At 53.9% G+C, this 26,043-nt stretch overlaps 1 protein-coding gene across 6 annotated transcripts in view; it reads left to right on the forward strand.

Moving 5' to 3' along the window:
* The window catches only part of USP20 (ubiquitin specific peptidase 20), a 43,702-nt gene extending 17,874 nt beyond the window's left edge, over nucleotides 1-25,828 (forward strand). For 5 of the 6 annotated variants that reach the window (XM_077851019.1, XM_077851021.1, XM_077851023.1 and 2 more), the window contains 23 exons: nucleotides 326-379; nucleotides 2,057-2,119; nucleotides 2,486-2,617; nucleotides 3,723-3,819; nucleotides 4,297-4,366; nucleotides 5,903-6,016; nucleotides 7,870-7,948; nucleotides 10,585-11,032; nucleotides 11,410-11,550; nucleotides 11,774-11,889; nucleotides 12,180-12,352; nucleotides 12,859-12,953; nucleotides 18,287-18,320; nucleotides 18,520-18,565; nucleotides 19,467-19,647; nucleotides 19,720-19,846; nucleotides 20,341-20,510; nucleotides 20,593-20,674; nucleotides 21,682-21,790; nucleotides 22,630-22,732; nucleotides 23,930-24,001; nucleotides 24,391-24,565; nucleotides 25,624-25,828. In XM_077851019.1, coding sequence (XP_077707145.1) covers nucleotides 326-379; nucleotides 2,057-2,119; nucleotides 2,486-2,617; nucleotides 3,723-3,819; nucleotides 4,297-4,366; nucleotides 5,903-6,016; nucleotides 7,870-7,948; nucleotides 10,585-11,032; nucleotides 11,410-11,550; nucleotides 11,774-11,889; nucleotides 12,180-12,352; nucleotides 12,859-12,953; nucleotides 18,287-18,320; nucleotides 18,520-18,565; nucleotides 19,467-19,647; nucleotides 19,720-19,846; nucleotides 20,341-20,510; nucleotides 20,593-20,674; nucleotides 21,682-21,790; nucleotides 22,630-22,732; nucleotides 23,930-24,001; nucleotides 24,391-24,551 — 2,667 coding nt within the window. In that variant the 3' untranslated portion in view covers nucleotides 24,552-24,565; nucleotides 25,624-25,828. The remainder of the gene's footprint in view (nucleotides 1-325; nucleotides 380-2,056; nucleotides 2,120-2,485; nucleotides 2,618-3,722; nucleotides 3,820-4,296; nucleotides 4,367-5,902; nucleotides 6,017-7,869; nucleotides 7,949-10,584; nucleotides 11,033-11,409; nucleotides 11,551-11,773; nucleotides 11,890-12,179; nucleotides 12,353-12,858; nucleotides 12,954-18,286; nucleotides 18,321-18,519; nucleotides 18,566-19,466; nucleotides 19,648-19,719; nucleotides 19,847-20,340; nucleotides 20,511-20,592; nucleotides 20,675-21,681; nucleotides 21,791-22,629; nucleotides 22,733-23,929; nucleotides 24,002-24,390; nucleotides 24,566-25,623) is intronic. The other variant, XM_077851025.1, reaches the window with a different exon arrangement.
* The last annotated feature ends 215 nt before the right edge of the window (nucleotides 25,829-26,043 follow it).

A 26,043-nucleotide genomic window follows, 5' to 3' on the forward strand; every position in this document is an offset into this window, starting at 1 on the left:
GGGAGAAAGGCTTACACGGTCATCAAAGGAAGAGTGGAGGGCGCGATAAAAGAGCATATTAACAGGTCTCTTTAAGTTTCAGATGATTTTATGGAAAATGTTTTTGCAGCACATGATGAAATAAAATTCAAACAGTAAAGTGTAAAGTGCCCTGTGAGGAAGGACATTTAGATTGGCAGGTGGGTGAAAGCCTTTTCAAGGCAAAAAATAAGCCTTTAAGTGGAGAGCTTTGGGGTACAACCGTTGGCAATGGTGGGGGTGTGTGGCACCTCTGGCTGGAGTGGCTCCTTCAGGCTGCTCACTCTTGGCCCTTCCTCTCACACAGGGAGCCTGTCAGTCGTGTGGTGTTACTGGACCAAACCTGTGGGCCTGTCTCCAGGTAAGGCATCCTTGTCGCCTTTGGGAGTGTGGAGCTTGGTCTAGACTCTGGGCTGGGAGCGTCTGTCTCTGGTGGGTACTCCTGGAAACCTCAGGCAGGGACACGGGGCCTGGATGTCTCAGGTGCATGGCCCAAACCAAGAGGGCGCCAGAGACCGCACATCCCCCAGCTGGCCACCTGGCAGCCACTACAAATAACAAGAGAAAACAGGAGGTTGTGGAAGACCCTGGTGTAAATGATCCCATCTGCGCGAAAGGCAACATCTATACTCGCACATCTATGTGAGACTTGCTGTAGGCATCTCGGCTTGGCTCTGAGCCCTGGCTCTCCTTAGTAGCAGCCTGTCCCTGGGCCAGCCTGGGTCTTGTCTCCCAGCCTGTAAAGGAGGGGCCACATGCTGGGCAACTGTCCCTGCCTCGTGCATGGGGTTAGGGGAGATTTGATGAGATATGATGCCTGTGATGGGTTCAGCGGGGTGCATGGCCCATAGACCATGCCCAGTAAATCTGGTCACGTCTCATTGTTATTGCTTATTAAAAAGAGTAACAGATATCTAAGCATGGCAGTTTTCTGTCGGGGGTAGTAGGGGGGTGGAATTTGGGCTAGTTTCCATTTTGTTTCTGTAATTCTGTAGTATTTTCCAAATTTTCTAAAAGTATGTATTTATTGCATTTTATAATCATGCCAAAAATGACTGCCACTTAAAATTTCTTTAAAAACAAATACAAGGGCAGCCTGGGTGGCTCAGTGGTTTAAGCGCCTGACTTCAACCCAGGGCATGATCCTGGAATCCTGGGATCGAGTCCCATGTCAGGCTCCCTACATGGGGCCTGCTTTTCCCTCTGCCTGGGTCTCTGCCTCTCTCTCTGTGTGTGTCTATCATGAATGAATGAATAAATAAATAAATAAATAAATAAATAAATAAATAAATAAAATCTTAAAAAAAAAAAAGTTTTAAAAACAAATACAAAAAAAACCCCAAAAAACCCTGACCTGAGCAGGTAAGGACATCACAGATCAAGTCTGTCTTTGCAGAAGACACAGGGGCCAGCCACCAGGGCACTCTGGTTTCATCCTCTAGGATCTATCACTCCGTTATAAAGTAGATCACAGGGTACAGCCTGGGCCCTCGGGGGACAGCAAGAAATGTGAGACATGGTCCTGCCTTCTGGAAGCCCTCTCCCCTAGGAGAAAATGACACATCCTTTGTGACCAGAGGTCCTACAAGCCTGTATAGTGCTGATCTGTGGAGAAGCAGGCTGATCACTGGGCTGGATGCCTGCAGTTCGGCACAAGGGAGCACAAGGCCAAAGGCGAGGTCATAAGGAACATACAGGCCCCTCTGTGGGCCACAATTGTGGTCCAGTTTGTGGGTCCTAATTACTGCCCCAAAAGGAAGTGTGGGAGAGTGCTGGGTGCCACATAGCCAAGCCTCAGCTTGGCCCGCATCCATCTAGCTGTGACCCCACCTGGGGTCTTTGCAGGAGGCCTATAGCCCAGAGCACCCTGCCCACCTCACTCAGAGGTCAGGGGCAGCTTTTATGGTAGCCATCCTGTCCAGCTGGAACTGCAGGTGTGTAAACCTGTTGTCCCATGGAGTGGCAGGGCCTCAGTCACTTGTGGGTCCTGATGGCAGAGATGAGCCAGCCCCAAGCCTCTCCCTTTCCCTCTCTGCAGGTCGCCTGCCCCTATGTTGGCTGCGGAGAATCCTTCGCTGACCACAGCACCATTCATGCTCAGGTGAGTGCTGTGGCCAGGAGCGTGGGCCCTGCAGGTAGCTGGCCCCGAATTCAGGCCCTGGCTCCAGCAGCCTCTGAGCTCCATCTGCCCCCTCTGGGCCTCAATGGCTATGTCTGTAAAATAAGAATAAGCATAACCGGGTTCCTATAAAGGAGCAAGTGCTGATATGCAGGTGCAAGCTTATAGCATATGCATGTGTTTGATCAGTGGTGGCCCTTGGCGTTCCTGGCTGGAGGATGAGCAGATTCTGAGCTTCCAGGCGTCTGTCCCAGCAGGGCCTTTTACTGAGGCTGCCCTGCTGCAGCCTCAGGGCACCTGCTACTAGGCCAGTGTGTCTTCAACCTCATTTTGGATCTTGCCCTCTAGGCAAAAAAGCATAACCTGACGGTGAACCTGACCACATTCCGGGTGTGGTGTTACGCCTGTGAGAAGGAGGTGTTCCTGGAGCAGAGGCTGGCAGCCCACCCAGCAGGCCCCTCACCCAGGTTCTCGGAGCAGGTAAAGGGGGTGCAGTGGGGTCAGTGCAGGTGGTGATGACACATGTCGAGGGCAGGGCCTTGTGACCCAGGTGTTGGTAGAACAGGGATTGGTGGGTCCCAGATGGCATCTGTTCCTGGGCAGTGTTCTCAGGTGCCAGGAAATGCGTACTGAGCCCTGACTTTGGGCTAAGTCTCACGTTGGGGGTTGAGGACACAAAGGTCCTCTTGGGAAGGGCCTCCCTTTGGGAGTTCATAGGCCATGGGGAGGCTGTGGGCAAGTACAGGGCTTGTGGGAGCTCTGGCCTGGGGCCTGTGGAGAGCCCCCGCAACCCCAGCTCTAAGATATATCCCACGGGAACCCCCAGTGGTCACCACGGCATGTTTCTATGTGGGAAATGTCTGGAAACCCTCCTAACGATGCTCCAAGCAGGACCCTGTGCAGCACTTGTAGGTGGTGGGCCCAGCAAGCCCACGCCTGGAGGCCAGCCTCGGGCTAGGGTCAGTATGCTGGCTGTCAGATTGGCCAGCTGGAGTGGGAGCTCAGGGAGGCCTGTGCATGTGTGTGTGTGTGTGTGTGTGTGTGCCCTGACTCAACATTTACATGGCCACCATCACCTACTAGGCACTCCATGAGTGTTTATGGAATATGTTTGCAAATATGGTAGATGTTTATGATTTTTTACAGAAAAGACTATAAGACAGTATGTGTACAGTATTTTATTTGGGGGCCTGTGTGTGCTAACAGTTAAAAATCTGCATAGCCGTGTATATGATTGTCTATGCATATGATGTAGAGTGATTGTCTCAGGAAAGTTGCGTTGTCTTTTGCTATTGTTTTCTATTTTTTGCCAAATCTATTACAAATAAGATTATTTTTTAATTCTTGTAAATAAAATACACGTTCCCAGGGTAAGGCCGTCGGTGCCATCTCTTTCTGGGGTGTCCTCTGCTCAGATGGGCTGACTGGTGCAGGCTCGTAGCTAGGGGCTGGGCTTCCTTTTCCCCTGTGGGTGGTGGGGGAGGGGCAGGGGCCGGGCAGTGCATGGGGCTCTGACCCCCACCCCTCCCTCCTTACCTCCTTACCTGTGTTAAGGAGTGTTCCTCACTCTACATCTTTCACACAGGACTCTCCACTGCCCTCCCACCCACTGAAAGCTGTCCCTATTGCTGTGGCCGATGAAGGAGAGTCCGAGTCAGAGGATGATGACCTGAAGCCTCGAGGTAGCTGACCCCAGAACAAGGGGGTGTTGTTGGGCCGGACGGGGGGGCCTCAGCTGTGGGTGTGCCTTGCGCCGAATGGGCAGGGAAACGTGGCTCGATCGATATCCTGTAGAGCAAGGTGGCTTCCCTTGGAGTGCTGGCCGTCCAGCTGAGTCCTAGCAGCCTGCCATCCTCATCCTCCATCTCAGCTGTGTGCTTCGTGGGCAGGCTGGCCCCTCTGCTCTGGGCCTCCTCACCTGTGCAGTGTGGATGGTGGGCCGGGCTGGGTGGAAGGCAAAGGAGTCCGCCTATTTGAAACACTCAAGCACCCACAGCTGTTGTGAGCGGGAAGCACATTAACTCACTTGGCAGATGTCGGGGGTGGAACACCAGCCTCCCATGTCCTCCCCTGGTTGGGGCCTGGTGGCTCAGGAGCCACAGCTCATGTAGGAGGGGCAGGACCCTCACCTTCTGTCCTCCATGTGCCTTGGTTCCTAGGCCTCACGGGGATGAAGAACCTCGGAAACTCCTGCTACATGAATGCTGCCTTGCAGGCCCTGTCCAACTGGTAGGTTGTTACATCGTCTGGGAGCTGGAGGCCAGGAGCTGCCGCCCGGCGCCCTGGAAGTAGCAGCAGCCCCCAGGCTGTGCTGTGTGTGTTTCCCACAGATGCATGTATACGGTTGTGTGTCAGAACCCTTAGAACACACATGCCCTTTGACCCAGCAATCCCTCCTGTCAGAATTAATCCTGGGAAGGTCATCTGAGAAGTGGAGCACGCCCTGGGGGGATGTTCCTATCTTGTTGTTTATGGGGAACCGTTTAATGGTCTACATTTAGTTTTTTTAAAGATTTTATTTATTTATTTGAGAGAAAGAGAGAGCATAAGCAGGAGGAGGGGCAGAGGCAGAGGGAGAAGCAGATTCCCTGCTGAGCAGGGAGCTCGATGTGGGGCTTGATCCCAGGACCCTGAGATCATGACCTGAACCTAAATCAAGAGTTGGCCGCTCAATTGACTGAGCCACCCAGGTGCCCCAATGGTCCACATATTTTTTTTTTTAAGATTTTATTTATTCATGAGAGACAGAGAGAGAGGCAGAGACACAGGCAGAGGGAGAAGCAGGCTCCCTGCAGGGAGCCCGATGTGGGACTCCATCCCGGGTCTCCAGGATCACGCCCTGGGCTGAAGGCGGCACTAAACCACTGAGCCACCCGGGCTGCCCTCAATGGTCCACATTTAAAGGCCAGCTTTACAGTGAGTGCAGGACAGTATTTACTAAATTGGAGGGGGTCAGAATATGGCGAGGGGAGGAAGGAGGTCATGAAGCTTTGTGTGGCGCAGTCCCATTTGGGGGAGAAATACCTAGTTTCTCTCTAGGATAGGCTGCTAGCTCCGCGAGGCCAGGGCATTTCCTATGCCTGGTAAACAGAGGTCTCACCTGGTAAGGATTCAGTACCTGCATATGTGTAGGAGGGAGAGGATGTGTGCCTAGGAAAGTCTGGAAGGCTATGAGCCTAAAATCTTCAGAGTAGTTGTCTTCACATGGTAGGATTAAACTCCCTTACTGTTTGCCCATCTTCAGGTAGGGGAAGGTTTCCACAGAGTGGGCTGGTGGGAGGAGCAGGTACTGGATCCTGTCACGGCTGGGCAGCAGCCGTCCATCCCCTGACCCCACGGGCCCTGAAGTGGACAACTCGGCAGCCCTGAGAGAGGGAAGGGGGCCGTTTAGTGTCTCGGGGTGGCCTCTCTTGACTTCTAGATGGCGACCTTCTCTTTGTGTCTTCATGCCATCTTCTCTCTGGGCATGTTTATGTCCCATCTCCTCCTCATGTAAGGACACCAGTCATACCAGACTGGGGCCCACCCTGAGGACCTCATTTGAACCTAATGACCTGTCTTGAAATACAGTCACCTTCTGAAGTCTCCAACATGTGAATTTGGGGAGACACATTTCACCCCATGACAGGTCATCTGCAGACATTTCTTGCTCAGAGGCAGCAGTATCCCCCTCCCCCCCAGAGGCTTTTGGTTCTCTACCCAGTTCTTTCTCACCAATGCTACGTGCCCCTCCTTTTCTGAGCCGGCTCTTTCCCTTGCCCTTAGCCCTCCACTGACCCAGTTCTTCTTGGAGTGTGGAGGCTTGGTGCGCACAGACAAGAAGCCAGCCCTGTGCAAAAGTTACCAGAAGCTGGTCTCTGAGGTCTGGCACAGGAGACGGTGAGTGACTGAGCCCCTGACCTTGGGCGGGTACGTGGGGCTGGGGATTTTTCTCTTGGCCCCTCGCTGTGTACTTGGCCACACTTCACATGTGTGATTCTCATGGCAACCTTGCTTTACAAATTGGGGGAACTGAGGTGCAGAGAGGTTTATGTGTCTGGCTCAATGTCATCCAGCATGTGAAAGATGGAGCTAGAATTTGAATGTGACATTTCCTAGAGCTTGCGGCCACTTCCCAGATATGGATACCAAGGCCCAGAGACATGCGCCGTGACTCCTCCCAAGTCCCAGCCACCACCATGCATGTGGGAGAGACTCACACAAGTGGTGGCTGGTGCTGACGGGGCAGGGGCTTAGTTCAGTATGAATTGAATTTATTTATTTATTTTTTTAAATGTTTTTTAATTTATTTATGATAGTCACAGAGAGAGAGAGAGAGAGAGAGAGAGAGAGGCAGAGACACAGGCAGAGGGAGAAACACGCTCCATGCACCGGGAGCCCGACGTGGGATTCAATCCCGGGTCTCCAGGGTTGCACCCTGGGCCAAAGGCAGGCGCTAAACCGCTGCGCCACCCAGGGATCCCAGTATGAATTGAATTTAAAGACTAGAAGTTTGGAGTAAACCTGTTTCTCCAGGAAAATTGGGAGTAGCTTAAAATGAGAGCGTAGAAATAAATATGCCATGTGTAAAAGCAGATGATAAAACAGTGTGATGGAATATAATTCCAGTTCTGTTAGAAGCCAAGTTTGTTTTCTTTCTTTTTTTTTTTTTTTTTTTTAAGATTTTATTTATTCATTAATTCTTTTTTTTTTTTTTTTTAAAGATTTATTTATTTATTCATGATAGACATAGAGAGAGAGAAAGAGGCAGAGACACAGGAGGAGGGAGAAGCAGGCTCCATGCACCGGGAGCCTGACGTGGGATTCGATCCCGGGTCTCCAGGATCGCGCCCTGGGCCAAAGGCAGGCGCCAAACCGCTGCGCCACCCAGGGATCCCTATTTATTCATTAATTCATGAAAGACACAGAGAGAGAGAGAGAGAGAGGCAGAGACACAGGCAGAGGGAGAAGCAGGCTCCATGCTAGGAGCCCGATGTGGGACTTGATCCCAGGTCTCTAAGATCACACCCTGGGCCAAAGGCAGGGGTCAAACCGCTGAGCCACCCAGGGATCCCCCCAAGTTTGTTTTCTCCCTGTGTCTGTTTATATGGAAAAATCTGGAAATCTTTTTTATTTTTTAAGATTTTATTTATTTATTGGAGAAAGAGAGCAGAACAAGAGAGAGAAGGAGGGGCAGAGGGAGAGGGAGAATCAGACTCCCCCCTGAGCAGGAACCCCAACTTGGGGCTTGATCCCAGTACTCTGGGATTGTGACCTGAGCCGAAGGCAGACGCTCAGCCGACTGAGCCACCCAGGTGCCCCAAAATCTGGAAATCTGAATGGTATTTATCTCTGGGTGGTGCTATTAGTGGTGATGTTTCCTTATTGGGCTTTTCTGAAATTTTAGATTTTACAATAATAAACATGTATTACTTTTGAAATTAGAAAAAAACACCATAAGTATTTCAGAAAGAAACCAGTTTTAAAGTAGGCTTGTCCTCGACTAAGGGGAAATGATGCTGAGCCAGTCAAGAGTTCTTTGCCTGGTTGAGCGGTGACTTGACATTTTCCTTGTTGACTGTGGGGATATGGGAGCTGGCAGGGACTTCTGGCTGAGTTAGGATGTCCCAGAGTTTCAGGAGACACTTCACTGAGTCTGATGCAGCCACCCTGGTCCATCTGCTTACCAACCCTCATGGGATCATGTGGCTCCGAGTGGGCCACCTGCGCTAACAGGTCTGGTCTTTCTACAGCCCAAGCTATGTGGTTCCCACCAGCCTGTCTCACGGGATCAAGTTGGTCAACCCGATGTTCCGAGGCTATGCTCAGCAGGTAGGCCATCCGAGCTGTGCAGGGGATACCCAGGGCCATTACCAGGGCCAACTCTGAAGCCCAGACCAGCATGGAAGACAGCAGGGCAGCTCAGCATTACAGGGCAGGTCTCCTCACACTGCCTGAGCCGTTCGTGTGTGTGAGGACACGGTAGCCTCTGGGTGTTCTCTCTACTTGACGGTATGGAGGCTGAGTTACTTGCCCTGGCCACGTGCCTGGTACATGGCGGAGGGGAGATTGGATCCTCAGCAGGCTGGCTGCAGAGTCTGACTGCGTGCAAAATGGCACATGCTTTCTCATTCCCCAATCACAGGCAGACTTTCACTTTTATTAAAGGAAGATGTTTGATTACAAGTTTTTATAAATCTAGGGGACCCTTTGGAAATCAGTGATACTTTCTATTGCATAAACTCAGGACCAAGACGAAGCAGAATGCAGCCACATGTTTACCCTGGTCCCAGGCTGAGCTGATAGTTCAGATGGTCTGGTCCCCGGGTCAGATGCCACACGGCCTAGGGCTTCACTGCAGGCTTGCTGGTAGAGCTGGGTCTGTCTGGGTGGCTGTCCCTGCAGCCTGAAGGTGGGGGCCAGGAAGAGAGCAGCGGTCAGACAAGGGATGCCTTCCATCCTCTCCCTTGGCCCCCACTACCCTGCCTGCCGTCCCTTTCCAGGATGAGGGTTGCTGGGCATTCCTCTCCCTACACCCTCAGTGTACACCCTTGGATGAACACCAGGCTCCTGACTGAGAAGCTAGCACTACCCGAACACCACCCTTTTTAGAAAGTGACCGTGTCCTCCATGATCACAGTTCACCATCTCCCATTTATTAGGTTGTCACTTCCTGCCACACAGGGACAGCCCTGTTTATCCTTGCAGAGCTTTCCTGAGGGGGGCCCTGTCATCACACCCATGTTATAGGTAAGGAGCTGAAGCTCAGAGAGGTTCTTCAGCTTGCTCAGGTTACACAGCACAGAGCAGCAGGGTGGGACACAGGCCGAGCTGAGCCATTCCCCAGGCTCTCTGTGAGGACACCATGGAGCAGGCTGTTGCCTGACACTCACCGGGCTCCAGAAGCATCCCTGTCTCTGGTTCTTACATGTAACACAGGGAACATATTTCTGAGTCTGAAACGTAGATGCAGCTGTGGACCTCTGTTAATGACCAGAGCATGCTGTCACGTTTCCACAGGGCTTGAGATTTTAGCAACAAACACAGTACCATTATCAAAAGGAAGAACCAGAAAGAAAAGTAGATGGCATTTCGATGGCCCATTTCTTTTTTTTTTTTTTTTTTAAGATTTTATTTATTCATGAGACACACACAGAGAGAGAGAGGCAGAGAAACAGGCAGAGGGAGAAGCAGGCTCCATGCAGGGAGCCTGACGTGGGACTCGATCCCAGGTCCCCAGTTTCAGGCCCTGGGCTGAAGGTGGCGCTAAACCGCTGAGCCACCTGGGCTGCCCTCGATGGCCCATTTCTTAAACCTTCCAGGGCCCCTGACACAGGACCCATGAATCCCTCCCCCCAACTCCCCAGTGCAGGATAAGCTAGTGATTAATTTTTCTGATCTTTGAGTTGGACATTTTGCCTGAGGAAAATCATCTAGAGCCCTCCTTTCCCTGACCCAAACTGAGAGAACGAGGCCCTTCTCTTTATACCCTTGATGGAAGGCTGGGGAGGCTTGGCTGGGTGCAGCTACTCCGTGATCCAACATGGTGTTGATCAGGTGTTGGGCAGGGGGTACTGCTGCTGATGCCGGGCACCGTGAGGGGCAGGGCCTTGAATCCAGTGGCCCAGCATGGCACCAGTTACCCCAGCCATTGGAGACCAGCCGCCGCCACTGGCTCCTGGCCTTCTGAAGCACCTGTGTGTGTGCACCTCTTGGCTGGGCTCCGTGAACAGGTGTGGGCAGCCTTGCCACCCAGGCTTTCTGCTCGGTGTGGAGATTTAGTCAGAGGTCATAATAAAAGTGCCACTGCTGTGATTCGAGGCCCAATCAGCCTGAAGGGTCAGCTTCAATAGGTCATGCTCATGTCTCTGGAAGGGTGCCATCCTGCCTCCAGAGCCTGTCCCCATACCACACAAGCCACAATGGTGAGGGAAGGAGTGGGCCCAGGGACTGGCAGAAGGGTGGGGAGAGCAGGGAGGACCGGAGGAAGGGTGGGGTGGAGGGTGCAGGCCCCTGGCCTGCTGCCTGGCATCACCCCTGCAAAAGTTACCTGAGCTGTCACATACACATGGGTCTGTCACCTTCGTCCTTCCCAGGGTCCCCTCCTGTAGGCAGCAAGGTGACTCCGAGGCCGAATGCAAACCCCTCTGCCCTTTCACACTGAGTGGAAACAGGGCTATAAGTGCTTAGCATGAGCTGGGGAGTCACACGGACCCAGTGGGGATCTTGGACCTGCCACTTCACAGCTGCATGACTGAGGAGGGGTCACTTACCCTCTCGAGGCCGCAACATCCTCAGTAGAGCAGGGGTTGGGACAGAGCTGCCATGGAGGCCACTGTCAGGGCCACCCAGTGCATCTGCACACGCAGGATGGATCCACTGGTGACCTTGGCCGCGGAAGCAGCGGGATGCTTGCGGCAGGTTCCTCTGCGCCGGGGAAGCCCTGGTGACGCGGCCCCTGCTTCCAGGACACCCAGGAGTTCCTGTGCTGCCTGATGGACCAGCTACATGAGGAGCTCAAGGAGCCAGTGGTGGCGGCTGCCGCGGCGCTGGTAGAAACACGGGACTCAGACTCGAGTGACACAGACGAGAAGCGGGAGGGCGACCGGAGCCCATCAGAGGATGAGTTCCTGTCCTGTGACTCGAGCAGCGACCGGGGCGAGGGTGACGGGCAGGGCCGCGGCGGGGGCGGCTCGCAGGCTGAGGCGGAGCTTCTGATCCCCGACGAGGCGGGCCGCGCCATCTCGGAGAAGGAGCGCATGAAGGACCGCAAGTTCTCCTGGGGCCAGCAGCGCACCAGCTCGGAGCAAGTGGACGAGGACGCTGACGTGGACACGGCCATGGCTGCCCTTGACGACCAGCCATCGGAGGCCCAGCCACCATCGCTGCAGTCCCCCAGCCCCTGCCGGACCCCAGGTGCCAGACAGCTGCTTGGGGATCCCCACCCGCTTTGTCCAGCACGTCCCACGTGCCAGGCACCGACTTGTGCTGGCCCGCTGGCCTGTCCCTCCCTGTAGGGCCCCCCATCAGAGCCCCTCTGGGGCGAGGACCACGTAGTGTGCAGACTCACTCAGGAGGGGTGTGGCTCAGCCTGCCCTGTGGCCCCCACTGGACACGAGGACATGTGTCCTGCAGGTTTGGTGGGCACCAGGGCGGCGGGGGTCAAAAGGCAGAGGACACCTGGTGGGCTCTGGCCTCGGGCCACAGTAGATGCTGGCAGGTCCCCTTCCTGATCAGGCCACGGAGCTGGAGCGGCTCCCCAGGCCCAGCAATGGTCTCCTGTCTGCCCGTAGAGCCAGACAACGAGGCCCACATGTGGAGCACCTCCCGTCCCTGCAGCCCCGTACATCACCACGAGGGCCACACCAAGCTGGCCAGCAGCCCTCCTCGGGCAAGCCCTGTGAGGATGGGGCCATCGTACGTGCTCAAGAAAGGTTTGCAGGGTGGGGCAGGGAGGGCGGGTCAGCAGGGCATCCACAGAGGTGCGAGTGGGGGCTCCCCATCTTAACTGACAGTGTTCCAGGCTCTGGGAGAGAGCTGCATACCCCACCATGTGACACAGACATGACCCCAAGTCCCCGCCAAGCAAACCCCAGTGCCACTCCTTGCCCCAGACTAGCTGGTGGGGCTGGGCCTAGTCCTGTGCTGTGCCCCCAGCCCAGGTGTTGAGTGCAGGCAGCCGCAGGCGGAAGGAGCAGCGCTACCGTAGCGTCATCTCTGACATCTTCGACGGCTCCATCCTCAGCCTCGTGCAGTGTCTCACCTGTGACCGGGTGAGCCCTGGGAGTAGAGAGGCCCAGACCAGCCTTCAGTGGCCCTGGTGACCAGGTTGGGGGTGGGTGAATGGGTTGGGGTGGGTGAATGGGTTCTTCACCAGGGGGCCCCTGCCTTTCTGGATGGGGAGGGCCCTGATGGCCTGGCTCCCATGTCCAGGGGCTGGGGAGCCAACCCTCTGTCCTCTACCTGCCATCTGGTGGCTGGGCTTCGGGCTGCAGACTCTGCTTGGTAAGGGCAGGGCGGCACCCTGGAAGGTGGAAACCCAGGCTGACCTTTAACCTCACAGGTGTCCACCACGGTGGAGACATTCCAGGACCTGTCGCTGCCCATTCCTGGCAAGGAGGACTTGGCTAGGCTCCACTCGGCCATCTACCAGAATGCGCCGGCCAAGCCGGGTGCCTGTGGGGACAGCTACGCCGCCCAGGGCTGGCTCGCCTTCATCATGGAATATATCCGGAGGTAGGCCTGCCTTCCTGCCTGTTGGAGACACGATGTGCGGATGTTGGTTGAGTGGGGCGGGAGCTTCCTCAGCCACACTGGGATGGCCTGGATTGGGTGGGCCTTATCTGAAGGGAGGGAATGTCAGGGGAGTCACCAGGCGGCAGCTAGAAAGGATGACAGCAGCTGGAGAGCAGGCCTAGCCCGGCAGGGAGAGCGGTGGGCAGCTTTCCGGAGCCCCCACTGTGTGCCACGAGGCCTGCAGATGGCCAGGGGAGTCCCATCGGCCTAGAGGATGGGCCGGTGCGACCAGAGCCACTTCACAGATGTGAAGATGAGGCTCAGGGAGAGGTGATGTCACTCTCCCAAGGACACTGGGCTGCTGGCTGGTGGGCCCAGGTGTTTGGCTCCAGACCTCTGCCCATTCCACCCACCAGGCTGAGATGCCTCTCTGGGCCCAAAGTGGCCAAGTCTTTGTCTCGCCCAGACCCTGGCAGTACCCTGCCACCTGCTTTCTGTCTCCCTAGGTTTTTGGTATCCTGTACCCCCAGCTGGTTTTGGGGGCCAGTCGTCACACTGGAAGACTGCCTTGCTGCTTTCTTTGTTGCTGATGAACTGAAGGGTAAGTGGTATGTGCTGGCTGGGTAGGGGATTGCTGGGTGAGCATGCAGCTGGTTTCTGGAACTCACTGTTAGTATCAGCCCCCCTCACCGCCCCCATGTCCTGCTGGGCTTGGGACTGCATATCCGCCCAGTCCCACCACCTGGAGCTCTTAGGGCTTCATCTGTTTTTCTTTTGCTTACCCATTTAGTGGACAGAAATGATAACTGTGCTTTCATTTTGTATTTCCTTGGTTACTGATGAGCTTGGACAGTTTGCATAAGTGTTTTGACTCTTTGATTTCCTATTTTGAAATTCCCCATTCCTGTCCCTTTCCTATTTTTCTGAGTGCTTGGCATCTTTCAAACCTTTGGGAAAGCTCTTTTTAAAAATCAGATGAATTGTGATAAAACACACATAACCTAAAATTTATCATCTTCATCATTTTTAAGGATACAGTTTAGTAACATTGATGGTATTCACATTGTTGTGCAATCAATCTCCAGAACTGTTTCATTCTACAAAATGGAAACTGTCTACCCCTGTGACAGCACCTCTCTATTTTCTCCCTCCCCTGGCCCCTGGCGCCCACCATCCTACTTCCTGTCTCTAAGAACTTGACCACTTTAGGCACCTCATCTAAGTCAACTCATGTGGTATTTGTCTTTTTGTGAGTGGCCTGTTTCACTCAATGTGATGTCCTCTGGGTTCATCCGTGTTGTAGCAGGTGTCAGAATCTCCTTCCTTTTTAAAGCTGCGTCGTATTCCACTGGTAGACCATGTGTTACTTATCCGTTCAACTCTCAGTGGTCACATGGGTTGCATCTGCCTTTTGGCTTTTGTGAGAATGATGCTGCAACAAACATGGGTCTGCATCTGTCTCTTCTAGACTGATTTTATTTCCTTTGGATGTATACCCAGAAGTGGGGTTGCTGGATCGTATGGTGGTCCTATTTTTAATTTTTTGAGGAACCTCCCTGCTGTGTTCCACGATGGCTATGTCAACTTCCATTCTAGCAGTTATGCACAAGATCCCCTTCTCCACATCCTTGCCAGCACCTGTTCTCTCACTTTTTAAAAATTTCTTTTTGATTAGAGGTATTCTAACAGATGTGGGGTAATATCTCATTACGGTTTTTATTTGAGTTTCTCCTGATGATGAGTGATGTTGAGCATCTTTTTTATGTACCCGTTGGTCATTTGTTTGTCTTCTTTGGAAAAATGTCTATTCAGGTCCTCTGCCACTTTTTGAATGGATTATCTGGGGGCAGGGTTTGGCTATTGATTTGAATTAATTCCTTATTTATTCTGGATATTAACCCCTTATCTGATATATGGTTTCCGGATATTTCCCACCATTTCTGTAGGTTGCTTCTTTATTTTGTAAGTTGTTTCCTTTGTTGTGCAGAGCTTTTTAGTTTGATTTATTTTTGCTCTTGTTGCCTACGCTTTGGTGTCCTGCTTGTTTATTTTTGCTCTTGTTGCCTACGCTTTGGTGTCCTATCCGAAAAATCATTGCCAAGACCAATGTCAAAGAGCATTTTCCCTGTTTTCTTTTTTTTTTTTAAAGATTTTATTTATTTATTCATGAGAGACACAGAGAGAGAGAGGTAGAGACACAGGCAGAGGGAGAAGCAGGCTCCATGCAGGAAGCCTGATGCAGGACTCGATCCCAGGTCTCCAGGATCACACCCTGGGCCAAAGGCAGGCGTTAAACCACTGAGCCACTCAAGGACCCTCATTTCTGGGCTTTCAATTCTGTTCATTGGTCTGTGTCTGTTGTCATACCAGTACCACACTGTTCTGATTACCGTAGTTTTGTACTATAGTCTGAAATTAGGAATTGTGATGCCTCTAGCTTTGTTCTTTCTCAAGATTGTTTTGGCCATTTAGGATCTTTAGTAGTTCCATATGAATTTTAGGTTTTTTTTTTTTAATTTCTGTGAAAAATATCACTGGACTTTTGATAGGATTCCATTGACTCTATCGATGGCTTTGGGTAATATGGACTTTTTGACAGTATTTATTGTTCTGACCCATGAATGCAGGGTATCTCCTCATTTGTCTGGTCATTGTGTAGGAACAACTCTGTCTTTGTCCTATCACTCTTACAACACTCCTGACACCAGATGTGTGGTGGTTTCCCATACCAAGCAGTTTCGTGACACCAGCTGGGTATTGAGAATTCAACTCCATTGTGACACTGTCTACCTGGAGACAGCATCAGATCCCCCAGGTTAAGGACTCAGTCCTACAGGATTTCCCCTCCCCAACTTGAGGCCAGTCATAAGTCCTGGTTGTCGCCTGTGCTTCTGATTGACCAGCTATAGATTGAAGGTCCTCCTCCTCCTTGAGCTTGAGTAATTTGCTAGAGCTGTTACTTACTAGATTACTGGTTTATTGTAAAAGGATGTAACTCAGGAACAGCCAGATGGAAGAGAAGCACAGGGCAAGCTATAGAGAAGGGGCACAGAGCTTCCACATTCTCTGAGCTCTCTACTTTCCCTGTCTCCATTATGTTCACCAACTTGGAAGGTCTCCAAACCCCTTGCCATTGAGATTTTTCCTCATGTAGGCAGGATCAGTTATAAACTCTCTGTGTAGAACATGAATGTGGCTGAAAATTCCAAACTTTTTGTTTAAAGATTTTATTTATATATTCATGACAGAGAGAGAGGCAGAGACACAGGCAGAGGGGAAACAGGCTCCATGCAAAGATCCTGATGGGGGACTCGATCCTGGAACTCTGGGATCACGCCCTGAGCCGAAGGTAGATGCTCAACTGCTGAGCCACCCTGGTGTCCCTGAAAATTTCAAATTTCTAATCATGGTTTGGTCTTTTTGGTGACTAGCTCTGATTCCAGAGCCATCCAGAGTCATCGTGTTAATTTTTTTTTTTTTAGGATTTTATTAACTTTATTTTAGAGGGAAAGAGAGAGTGGGTGCACATGTGAGCAAGGGGAGGGGCAGAGGAAGAGGGAAAGAATCCCCAAAAGCCTCCACACTGAGCAGGGAGCCCGATGCTGGGCTCAATCTCACGACCCATGAGATCATGACCTGAGCCAAAACCAAGAGTTGGATGCTTAACCCACTGAACCTCCCAGGCGCCCCCAGGTCATCTTGTTAGAATGAAAGTTAACTGCCAAAAGTTAACTGCCATCACCTAGGGAATTCTGAGGGGCTTAGGAATTTTGTGTCAGGAAGCAGGGTCAAAGAGCAAATATCAGAACAAATGGTGCTCCTAGTACTCTTACCACTTAGGAAAGTATAACGACTTTAGGAGCTCTGAGCCAGGAACCTTGGGCTATGTTTTCTATAGTCTCACAGCTATTTTTGTTAGTGCCACGCAGGCATCCCTCAAATGCCTTTTCTGTTTCTGTTGAGAGGATCAGATGATTTTTATCCTTTATTCTATGAATGTAGAGTATCATGTGTACTGATTTGTGTATGATAGACCATACTTGCCTCCCAGGGTTAAATTCCATTTAGTCATCCTTTGTGTGATCCTTTTAATATGATGCTGGATTTGGTTTGCTAGAATATTGTTGAGAATTTTTCCATCTATATTCATCAGGATATTGGCTCATAGTTTTCTTGTAGTGTGCTTATCTCACTTTGGTATCAGGGTACTGCTGGCCTCATAATGAGTTTGAAAGTGCACCCTACTCAGTTTCTGGAAGAGTTTGAGGATTTGTGTCAGTTCTTTTTTAAATGTTTAGTAGAATTCACCAGCAAAACCATCTGGTCCTGGACTTTTGTTTGTTGGGAGGTTTTTTTTATTTGTTTGCTTGTTTTGTTTTTTATTGCTTCAATTTCCTTACTCATTATTGGTCTATTCAGATTTTCTATTTTTTCATGATTCAGTCTTGCTAAGTTGTATGTTTCTAGGAATGTATCCATTTCTGCTAGGTTGTCCAGTTTGTTGGCAGTTAATTGGCCAAAGTGCTTCTTATGCTCCTTTGTGTTTCTGTGGCATCAGGCATAAAAGGCATAAGAGTCCTCTTCCATTTATAATTTATTTGAGTCCTCTCTCCCTCTCTCTTTCACTCTCTCTCTCTGTCATTTTGCTAATCTAGCTAAAGTTTTTTTTCAATTTTCTTTTCTGAAAACCAATTCTTAGTTTCAGTGACCTTTTTTCTGTTCTTTTCCTCATCTCTGTTTTATTTATTTCTGCTCCAATCTCTATTATTTCCTTCCTTCTGCCAAGTTTGGGCTTAGTTTATTTTTCATTTCCTAAATCAGGTTGTTCATTTGAGATCTTTCTTTTTTTCTTAATATAGGCATTTATTGCTATGAAATTCCCTCTTTGAACTGCTTTTGCTGCATCCTATATGTGCCGGTATGTTGTGTTTTCATTTTTGCTTGTCTTGAGATACTTCCTGAGTTCCCTTTTGATTTCTTTGACTTGTTGGTGGTTGAGACGTGTATTATTTGTGAATTTTTAAGTTTTCCTCCTGTTAATGGTTTCTGGTTTTATACCACTGTAGTTGGAAAAGATACTCAATATGACATTCATCTTCCCAAATTCATTAAGGCTTGTTTTGTGACCCAGCTCCTGGAGCTGTTCTGAAGAATGTTCCATGGGCACTTGAAAATGTGCATTCTGGGGCAGCTCTGGTGGCTCAGTGGTTTAGCACTGCCTTCAGCCCAGGGTGTGATCCTGGAGACCTGGGATCGAGTCCCACGTCGGGCTCCCTGCATGGAGCCTGCTTCTCCCTCTGCCTGTGTCTCTGCCTCTCTCTCTGTGTGTGTCTCTCATGAATAAATAAATAAAATCTTTAAAACAAAACAAAACAAACAAACAAAAAAAAATGTGCATTCTGGTGCAGTTAGATGTAGTGTTCTGTATATGTCTGCTAGGTCCATTTGGTCTATACTCATTCAAGTCTGGTTCCCTTATTCATTTTTTGTCTGGACGATCTGCCTGGTGTTGAAAGTGGGGAATTAAAGTCCCAACTATTAATTGTAGTGCTTACTATTTCTCCCTCCAATTGTGTTAATATTTGCTTTAAATATTTAGGCACTGCGGTGGTGGATGCATATATTTACAATGGTTACCTCCTCTTGTTGAATTACCCCTTTATCACTATATAGTGACCCTCTCTGTCTCTTGTGACAGATTTTGACTGAAAGTCTCTATTATTTGGTATCAGTACAGCCACCTCTGCTCTGTTGGTTTCCATCCGCAGGGAATGTTTCCTTCTGTCCCCATCTCTCAGCCTCTGTGCCCTTAAAGCTGAAGTGAGTCTCTTGCAGGCAGCATATTGGGTTATGTTTCGTAAGCATAAATCATTATGTTCACCTCTGTTCCCATTTTCTGTCACCGTTCACTGTTGTCTGCATTTACTGCCCTAGGTGATAATATGTACAGCTGTGAACGGTGTAAAAAGTAAGTATGTGTGTTCTGGGGGTTCTCCCCAACTTCCCGTCCCGACCCCACTGTCTATCTGTGTCCCGTGTACTTCTCTGGTTCCTCCAGAGAGTTTGATCCTGACCTCACAGAGGTGACCATGTTGGGAAGGTGCTCATTGGGCCCTGTTGCCCCCACATGGGATGCTCACCACTTCTCACCCGTTCTTCCCTGCCAGGCTGCGGAATGGGGTGAAGTACTGTAAGGTCTTGCGGCTGCCCGAGGTGAGTAGAGCAGCCTCTCGTTGTCTCTGCCTGCCACTGACATGTGGTGGAGTGTAGGACAGAGGGAAACCCCTTTGCCTCAGGGAGCCTGAGCTGAAGAGGCCCAGGGCTGGGGGGAGTCTACTGCTTTGGCTGAGAGACCTACAGGGAGGGGAGGGTCCGGCAGGTGGAGGGTTTCATCTTTCACTTTGTGGCTTAGGACTCTCCCTCAGTGCCTCCTATGCTCTGCAGGTGTGGGGCAGGTGTGGGCCGAGGGTGCCACTTGGAGGAAGGCAGGTGTGTGGGGAGGGATGTGGCCACTATGCTGTCCCTGTCAGGGAACACCTTTCTGTGGAAGTGGGGCTGAGTGAGCCCTGGGCCCCCAGGGACTGGTGTCAGCCTCGTGGGGGGAGAATGAGGAAGGAGCCAGTGGCAAAGCTCTGAGGCAGGAACGGGCTTGGCCAAACCCAGGAAGGCCTGTGTGGCTGGAGCAAAGGAGAGTGGCCCAAGACAGCAGGTGCTGGGGGTGGTGCTGAGCAGGGTTGGGAAGCCCGTGGGAAAAAGCTGTCTAAAAGTCAGTGCCACAGAACTGGTTGTCAGAGTTCTGACAGCCAGCTTCCTGTACCAACCAGCGCAGCTCTCGGGGACAGCCTGTCTCTACAGCCAGTGCTGTCAGTGTGGCCCTGCCATCACGTGCGCCTCTGTGAGGGGACATGAGGTGACCCCTCAGCTGGCCCAGCCTCTGGAAGGCTCTAGCTGCTAAGTTTCCTGTTTTCACCTGGTTGATGAGATTGTGGGTGGGTCCCACAGTGGGCCAGTGGGGGTCCCAGAGTCCAGCCTTGAGACCCTGCTTGGTTAGCAGGGGCCACAGGGCCTGGCCAGCCCTGCCTGGAATGACCTCTACCTCCCTCGCCTCCCGCAGATCCTGTATATCCACTTGAAGCGTTTTCGGCATGAGGTCATGTATTCGTTCAAAATCAGCAGCCATGTCTCCTTCCCCCTCGAGGGACTGGACTTGCGTCCCTTCCTTGCCAAGGAGTGCACGTCACAGATCACCACCTACGATCTCCTGTCAGTCATCTGCCACCACGGCACAGCAGGCAGTGAGTCCAGCCACCCCTACCTCATCCCCGCCCCCTAGGGTATCTGTGACCAGCCTACCTCTCCCGGCACAGGTGGCCACTACATCGCCTACTGCCAAAATGTGATCAACGGGCAGTGGTATGAGTTCGACGACCAGTATGTCACTGAGGTCCACGAGACGGTGGTGCAGAGCGCTGAGGCCTACGTTCTCTTCTACAGGTGGGACCCTGGGCAGGCCGTCGTGGTAGGGCTGGGTCTGGCTAAGGAACAGACCGGTGACCTGGGGGCCTGGATGTGCGTGGAGGCAAGTGGTGCCTGGGAGGGTCCTAGGCCCGGGCAGTTAGGGTTTCAGTTTGTAAGAAAGAATCTTCTGGCTAGGGGAAAGTGGGAAACCCAGGAAGTTGAGTTTGGGCTTTCTGTGGGGGTCCTTTGGAAGGTGATATGGCCAGAACTCTGGCAGGGGTGGCAAGGCTGCTGGGATGCTGCTGGGTCGCTGAGGGGTTGGGGAGGGCAGTGATAGGTGGCTCCAGACACGCCCCTGGCAGGTGTGGCTGGTGCCCCAGCATGGAGAGAGTCTGAACACAGCAGCTCCTGATTTTCCTGCCCCACCCCTGTCCCACCCCTGTCCCATCCTTGCCCCATCTCTGCTCTACCCTGCCGTACCCCTTGCTCTGCCTACCTGTGCCCCACCCCTGTCCCATCCCCTGCTGCAGGAAGAGCAGTGAGGAGGCTGTGCGGGAGCGGCAGCAAGTGGTGTCCCTGGCTGCCATGCGGGAGCCCAGCCTACTGCGGTTCTACGTGTCTCGAGAATGGCTCAACAAGTTCAACACGTTTGCTGAGCCAGGGCCCATCACGAATCACACCTTCCTCTGCTCCCATGGAGGTGAGGGCGCTTCCTCTGGGATTGGGGTGTGGGACGGGCGGCCGACCCCCCCAGCCCTCCATCCCTATGCCTCCCTCCACAGGCATCCCGCCCCACAAATACCACTACATCGATGACCTGGTAGTGATCCTGCCCCAGAACGTATGGGAGCACCTCTACAACAGGTAGGGTGTCGTGCCGGCTCCTGTCCTAGCCAGACATCAGTGGGGTAGAGAGGGAAGCTGGGGAGCAAATGCCACCATGGTCCCCACCCTCCCACCCCTGCCCAGGCAGCAAAGCAGCATGTGACTGCAGCAAATGAGACACGTGCGGGCGTCCCTGGGATCCTCACAGTCGGGAGGGAGAGAGACCGGCCCAAGCAAAAGCAAGCAAGTTCCCCTTCCAGCTAGTCCTGGGAGTGCCGGCTCGGGGCGGCCCAGGCTCTGTGGCCGTGGGTCTTCCAGAAGGTTCAAGTCCCTCACGACCAGAAGCATGTGGCTCTCGTGTTGAGGACCTGCCTAGGCCCAGGTGGCTCTGCAGATGGGCAGACAGGATGCATCATGCCGGGAGAGTGGCCAGACAGGTTGGGAGGGCCCCTCCTAGGACAGGCTTTGCCACCTCCTCTGGCGGGTCAGGTGCAGACTCAGCCTGGTTGTCAGTTGGCGGGGGGGGGGGGTGCGGGTCAGAGCCCCAGAGAGCTGTGTCCCCATATCCCATGAGCATCCACCCTCCTATCTGCAGACAAGACAACCTTCTGCCTCCCTCTGAATGTGGGCTCTTGGCCACAGCAGCTCATGCCCAGTAGCCCGGAGAGGAAACGAGAATGCTCATCTGTCCTTTGGCCTTTAAACAAATATTTGTGACACAGCTGCCCTGGGGCAGGCACTGTGCTGGACGCTGGGGCACACCAGCACGCAGGTCCCCTTGCCAGTCTAGTGAGGAAGACAGAAAGGCAAACAGGCTGTGCACAGAGCACCCAGAGCTGCCCGGGGGGCGGGGGGCGGGTGGCAGCATCTAGGAGCCATGGAGGAGGAGAAGGAGGAGGAGGAGGAGGAGAAGGAAAAGAAGGAGGAGAAACTCACCACCTGGCTGGAGGTTCTTGGCCAGCTCTAAGGCCTCCCCTACTGGAACGCTCCCCTCAAGGGCTGTGTCTCTCTCTCCCTCTCTCTCCCTGCCCTCCCTCTGGGTGCAGGTTTGGGGGCGGCCCTGCTGTGAACCATCTGTACGTGTGCTCCATCTGCCAGGTAGAGATCGAGGCACTGGCTAAGCGCAGGCAGATCGAGATCGACACCTTCATTAAGGTGTGTGTGGGTGCGGGAGGGTGTCATGCCTGCAGCCTCTGTTGGGGACACATGGGGATTTGGGGGCCAAAGAGCCATGTGCAGTCAGGCTCTCTTTGCAGGGCCTGTCTTGTGGGAGAACAGTGACCAGGCATTTCAGATTTTACTGGCAGGAGGGTCGGGTTCAGGAGGCTGAGGTCTCTCTGCTTGGTGTGCTATTAAGCCACTGTGGAAAGAGCAGAGTGCTGCTGTTTGGGGCTGGGGGATTCTTTATCGTGGGGACTGTCCTGTGTGTGATAGGACAGTTAGTGTCCCCACCACGCCCCAGTGAGAACCATGGGGTTCTACAAACCAACAGGGCAGGTATATTAAGTGAAAAAAGCAAGTGGCAAAACAGGACCCAGGATGATCCCATTTAGGAAAGGGGCTTCTGCACTGGAAGTAGGTGTGTGTGAGGCCAGGGTGGGTGGGGGGTCCTGAGCATGACCCCGCCTGGGCCTGGGGCTGCTCAGAACCGGGTGACCTGGGACCACCCGCCATTCAGTCAGTAGTGGAGCGTGGGTAAAAGACCGTTGGAAACGTGGAGCTTTGTGCCCCTGAGAAAAGGATGCGTCAGTATAGTTAATGAGGGAGCAGATCAGTGTGTCCTGTTAAGTGGAGGGAACCATGCCTGCCTGTAATCTCAGTTCAAGAGATTCACCAACATGTTACCTGCGGGACCACGGGAGAGGTTTCTTTGAGCTTGTCTGGGAGCTCCTTGAGGATCCGGTGTTTTCTAAGGGAGGAGGGGAGGGGGGAGGGCAGGGGTGTTGGGGCCCTGGAGCTGACCCTCCCTTCTGCTCCCCCTGGTGGCCGCCCAGCTGAACAAAGCCTTCCAGGCGGAGGAGTCTCCCAGCGTCATCTACTGCATCAGCATGCAGTGGTTTCGGGAGTGGGAGGCCTTTGTCAAGGGCAAGGACAATGGTGAGTGGAGCATGCGTCTGGCACACCGCCTCCAAGAGAGCCACCAGGCTTCAGATCTGCCGGGAGTGCTGGGGGAGTGGGGGGCCCTGGGTCTGTGGCTGCCCAGCAGGTTTTAGGTGCCACCCTTCAGGCAAGTGTCTGCCTCCTACAGGAGCAGAGAGCACAGGTATTCTTCTGGCCCCAGGGCTGGGGTCCCTGTCCACCCCCTTGCCGCCTCCCACGCCCCGGGGCCAGGTCACCCCATACCCCATGCCCCAGGGCCAGGCCTTCTTGCTGCAGTAGGATAGGAGCCGTCTTGCTCTGCCCCTTCCCTCACGTACTGTCCCTCATGGTACCAGACAGGGCTGCCTTCCACCTGCTGGGCCCTTTCCTTTGTGGGGTCTCTTGACCTAAATCAAGATTTAAGTGGACAGACGGCTTTAGACTCTTAGGAAAGCACATGGACATGGTGTCCTCTGACCTCTGGCCTTACAGAGGCGGAGGCAGCCTCCCGCAGATCCGGCAAGAAAGAACGGAGCTCAAGCTCTGGCCTGCCAGCGGCTGCCTCACCACCCCCAAGCCCCACATGCAGGGTCGGCAGGGCCAGCAGGCTCTGCAGGGGACATTTGCCCTTCAGGGCCTAAGTCCTAGCCTGGCCTCAGGGCAAGGAGAGGGGCCTCGCTGCCATCCAGCCCCATACAGGGGTGCCCGAGGGCTCCCTAGTGTATGTGGAGGCGGTCACGCCTGGCTGTGGTGTCGCAGCCTTGCCCTCGGGCCCTGGCATGGCCTCCTGCCAGCTTTTCCCTGGGCAGTCCTGTCCCCTGCCTCTGGAAACAGCTCTCGAGTCATGTGATGTCGAGGATGACATGAGGTCTGGAGAAGGGTGCTCAGCGAGTGGCCACTGCCATCAGCATGAGGGGTCTGAAACTAGTGCACATGTCCCAGAAATCCCCTCTGCAGGCTCCAGGGATACTCCGAGTCCCTTCTGGCTCTTCAACTTCTGTGGATGAGCCTCTGGTGCCCAAGCTCCTGTCCCTGTAAGGACGTTACACAGACCCCTTGGGCCCCGGACAGCCCCTCCAGGGTCACAGTGTAGGGGTCCCACCTTGAGGCTGTCTCTTACCTGTGGAGAGGTAGAGGGCCGTGGTGGGGGGCTGGAGTCTCTTCCCGCTGCTGCAGAGGCCCAGAGGCACTAAGCCTGAGCCACGTCTGTTCCAGAGCCCCCGGGGCCCATTGACAACAGCAGGATCGCTCAGGTCAAAGGAAGTGGCCACATCCAGCTGAAGCAGGGTGAGTCTCGCCGGCGCCAGCCCTGACCTCCCAGGCCCACCAGGCTCCCCACGGTCCTTCCAGGCCACCAGTCACAGGCCCAGGGACCCCGCTGCTCATACCCATGCCCTGTGCCGGCCTCTGCCTGTCCTTTGCGTGAACCCCACACCCCAGAAACGGCAGCAGCCAGAGATGTGCCTTCCCGGGTCCTCAGAGGATGGATGTCCCACTGGAGCATCCTGAGAGTGCTATTTAACAGCTGTGCGGGGAGGTGCAAGGTTGCCATCCCTCCCTTTTGGGGCCTGGACCTCCAGGAGCCCCCCCACTGCCAGGGACCCTGACTTCACTGAGGGGGGCCTGCAGGTTAGCACAGGCCCAGCCTCAACCAGGTGGCCTCTTGGGCCCCGCAGGAGCCGACTACGGGCAGATTTCAGAGGAGACCTGGGTCTACCTGAACAACCTGTATGGTGGTGGCCCGGAGGTCGCCATCCGACAGAGTGTGGCCCAGCTCCAGGACCCAGAGAGCTTACACGGGGAGCAGAAAATTGAAGCCGAGACCCGGGCCGTGTGACTTGGTGCCAGTCTGTAAGTCCCTTCCCTTTGCAGAGACCCTCTCCTGCCCCTGTGCGTTGGAAGAACGCATCCCTCAACACACCTTCTGTGAGGCTGTTTGGAAAAACACTCCTGTGGGCCCCGCCGGGCTGAGTGACCCAGGTGTCCCCACAGGCCCCTGCCTCTGCCCCCATCCCTGTGGAGGGTGTATCTGTGCCTGGAAGAGAGGCAGCCGCTTTGGAAACCCAGATGTGTAAAGAGGCAGAAAAGTTGTTTGGGTTCCAGTGAATAATGTCACAACCAGGAAACATCTACTTCAGGCTCTTCACACGACCAGGGCTCCTTAACTGCCTGGGTCCTTAACTGGGGCCTTTGTGTCCACTTGTTACTGTCATCGGGGCCCAGCTTTGGTCCCTGGAGCTGCAAGTCAGGGGCTGTGGCCTAGAAATGAAAGGGCGGGAGGGGCTCCAGGAGATGCTGGGAGCTGGGGTGCAGGAGTGCTGGAGCCGACTCCTCCCCAGCCCCCGCTTCGGCCCCATCCTGGGGATCACAGGAAGGCTCCGGAACCCTGGGCTGCTCTCGGCGTTTCACCTCAGACTGACAACTCGGGGCTCATTTGTGATGGGGACCCAGGGTGAGGGCCTGGGTCTGTCGGTAGAGGTGGTTTCTGGAGGCAGCTGGTCCCGGTGTCCCCGGCTGCCCGTGCTGCCCCCACCAGGGAACCAGACAATGGGACAGAAGCATACCCCGCTTCACTGTCCTTTGCTGTGAATGCAGCTTCCAGGGTGGGGACTCCCCCTTTCTCCCCGCACTGTCCTGGGGAGCCTGGGGAGGTGCGGCTCTGCTGCAGAAGCCCACCCTGGATGCTCAGTGAGGCTGCGCTGGGGTGAGCACAGGGGGCCGGGTCTTGTCTCCGGTGGCCCCCAAGCCCCTGGACGAAGCCACTGGGGCGAGCTGCCCACCTGGTCAGGCCCAGAGTGCATGGGAGCCAGGTCCCCGCACCCCGTGGCCTTCAGGCTCTAGAAGCAGATGGGGCCGGGATCCTGGCAGCGCCCTGCAGCTTATCCGGTTCCTTCCCCGCTCCCCCCAAGGTAGCATGTGGTCCAAGAACAAGCGCCCTGGAAATCCCTTGACATTTGCTACAGTCTATTGAAAGTTCCTGCTGCAGCCGGCTGCCGGCTGCAGGTCGCCCCCCGCTGGTGACAGAGGTTCCGCGCCAGGTTGCAAACTCGCCGATGTCTGCGAGGCCTGTCCATGGTCAGACTGTCCTAATAAAGACTTGTGCGTTCCCCTCGGCCCACACTGTCGTCTGTGTGCCACGCTCGCTTTGTTATTGGAGGGAGGAGGGGGGGTCTGCATGGGGTGGGGGTGGGGGCCGCACCGGGTGACCAGCCTTCCAGACCACGGCATGCGGGCGTGGGCTCGCGGGCGTGGGCTCGGCGGGGCTTGGAAACCAGGCAGCCCCTGGATCCTGCAGGAGTGGGCGAGGAAGAGGGGCCACGAACACAGGC

This window comes from Canis aureus, chromosome 16 (assembly GCF_053574225.1).
Source record: "Canis aureus isolate CA01 chromosome 16, VMU_Caureus_v.1.0, whole genome shotgun sequence".
Lineage (NCBI taxonomy): Eukaryota > Metazoa > Chordata > Mammalia > Carnivora > Canidae > Canis > Canis aureus.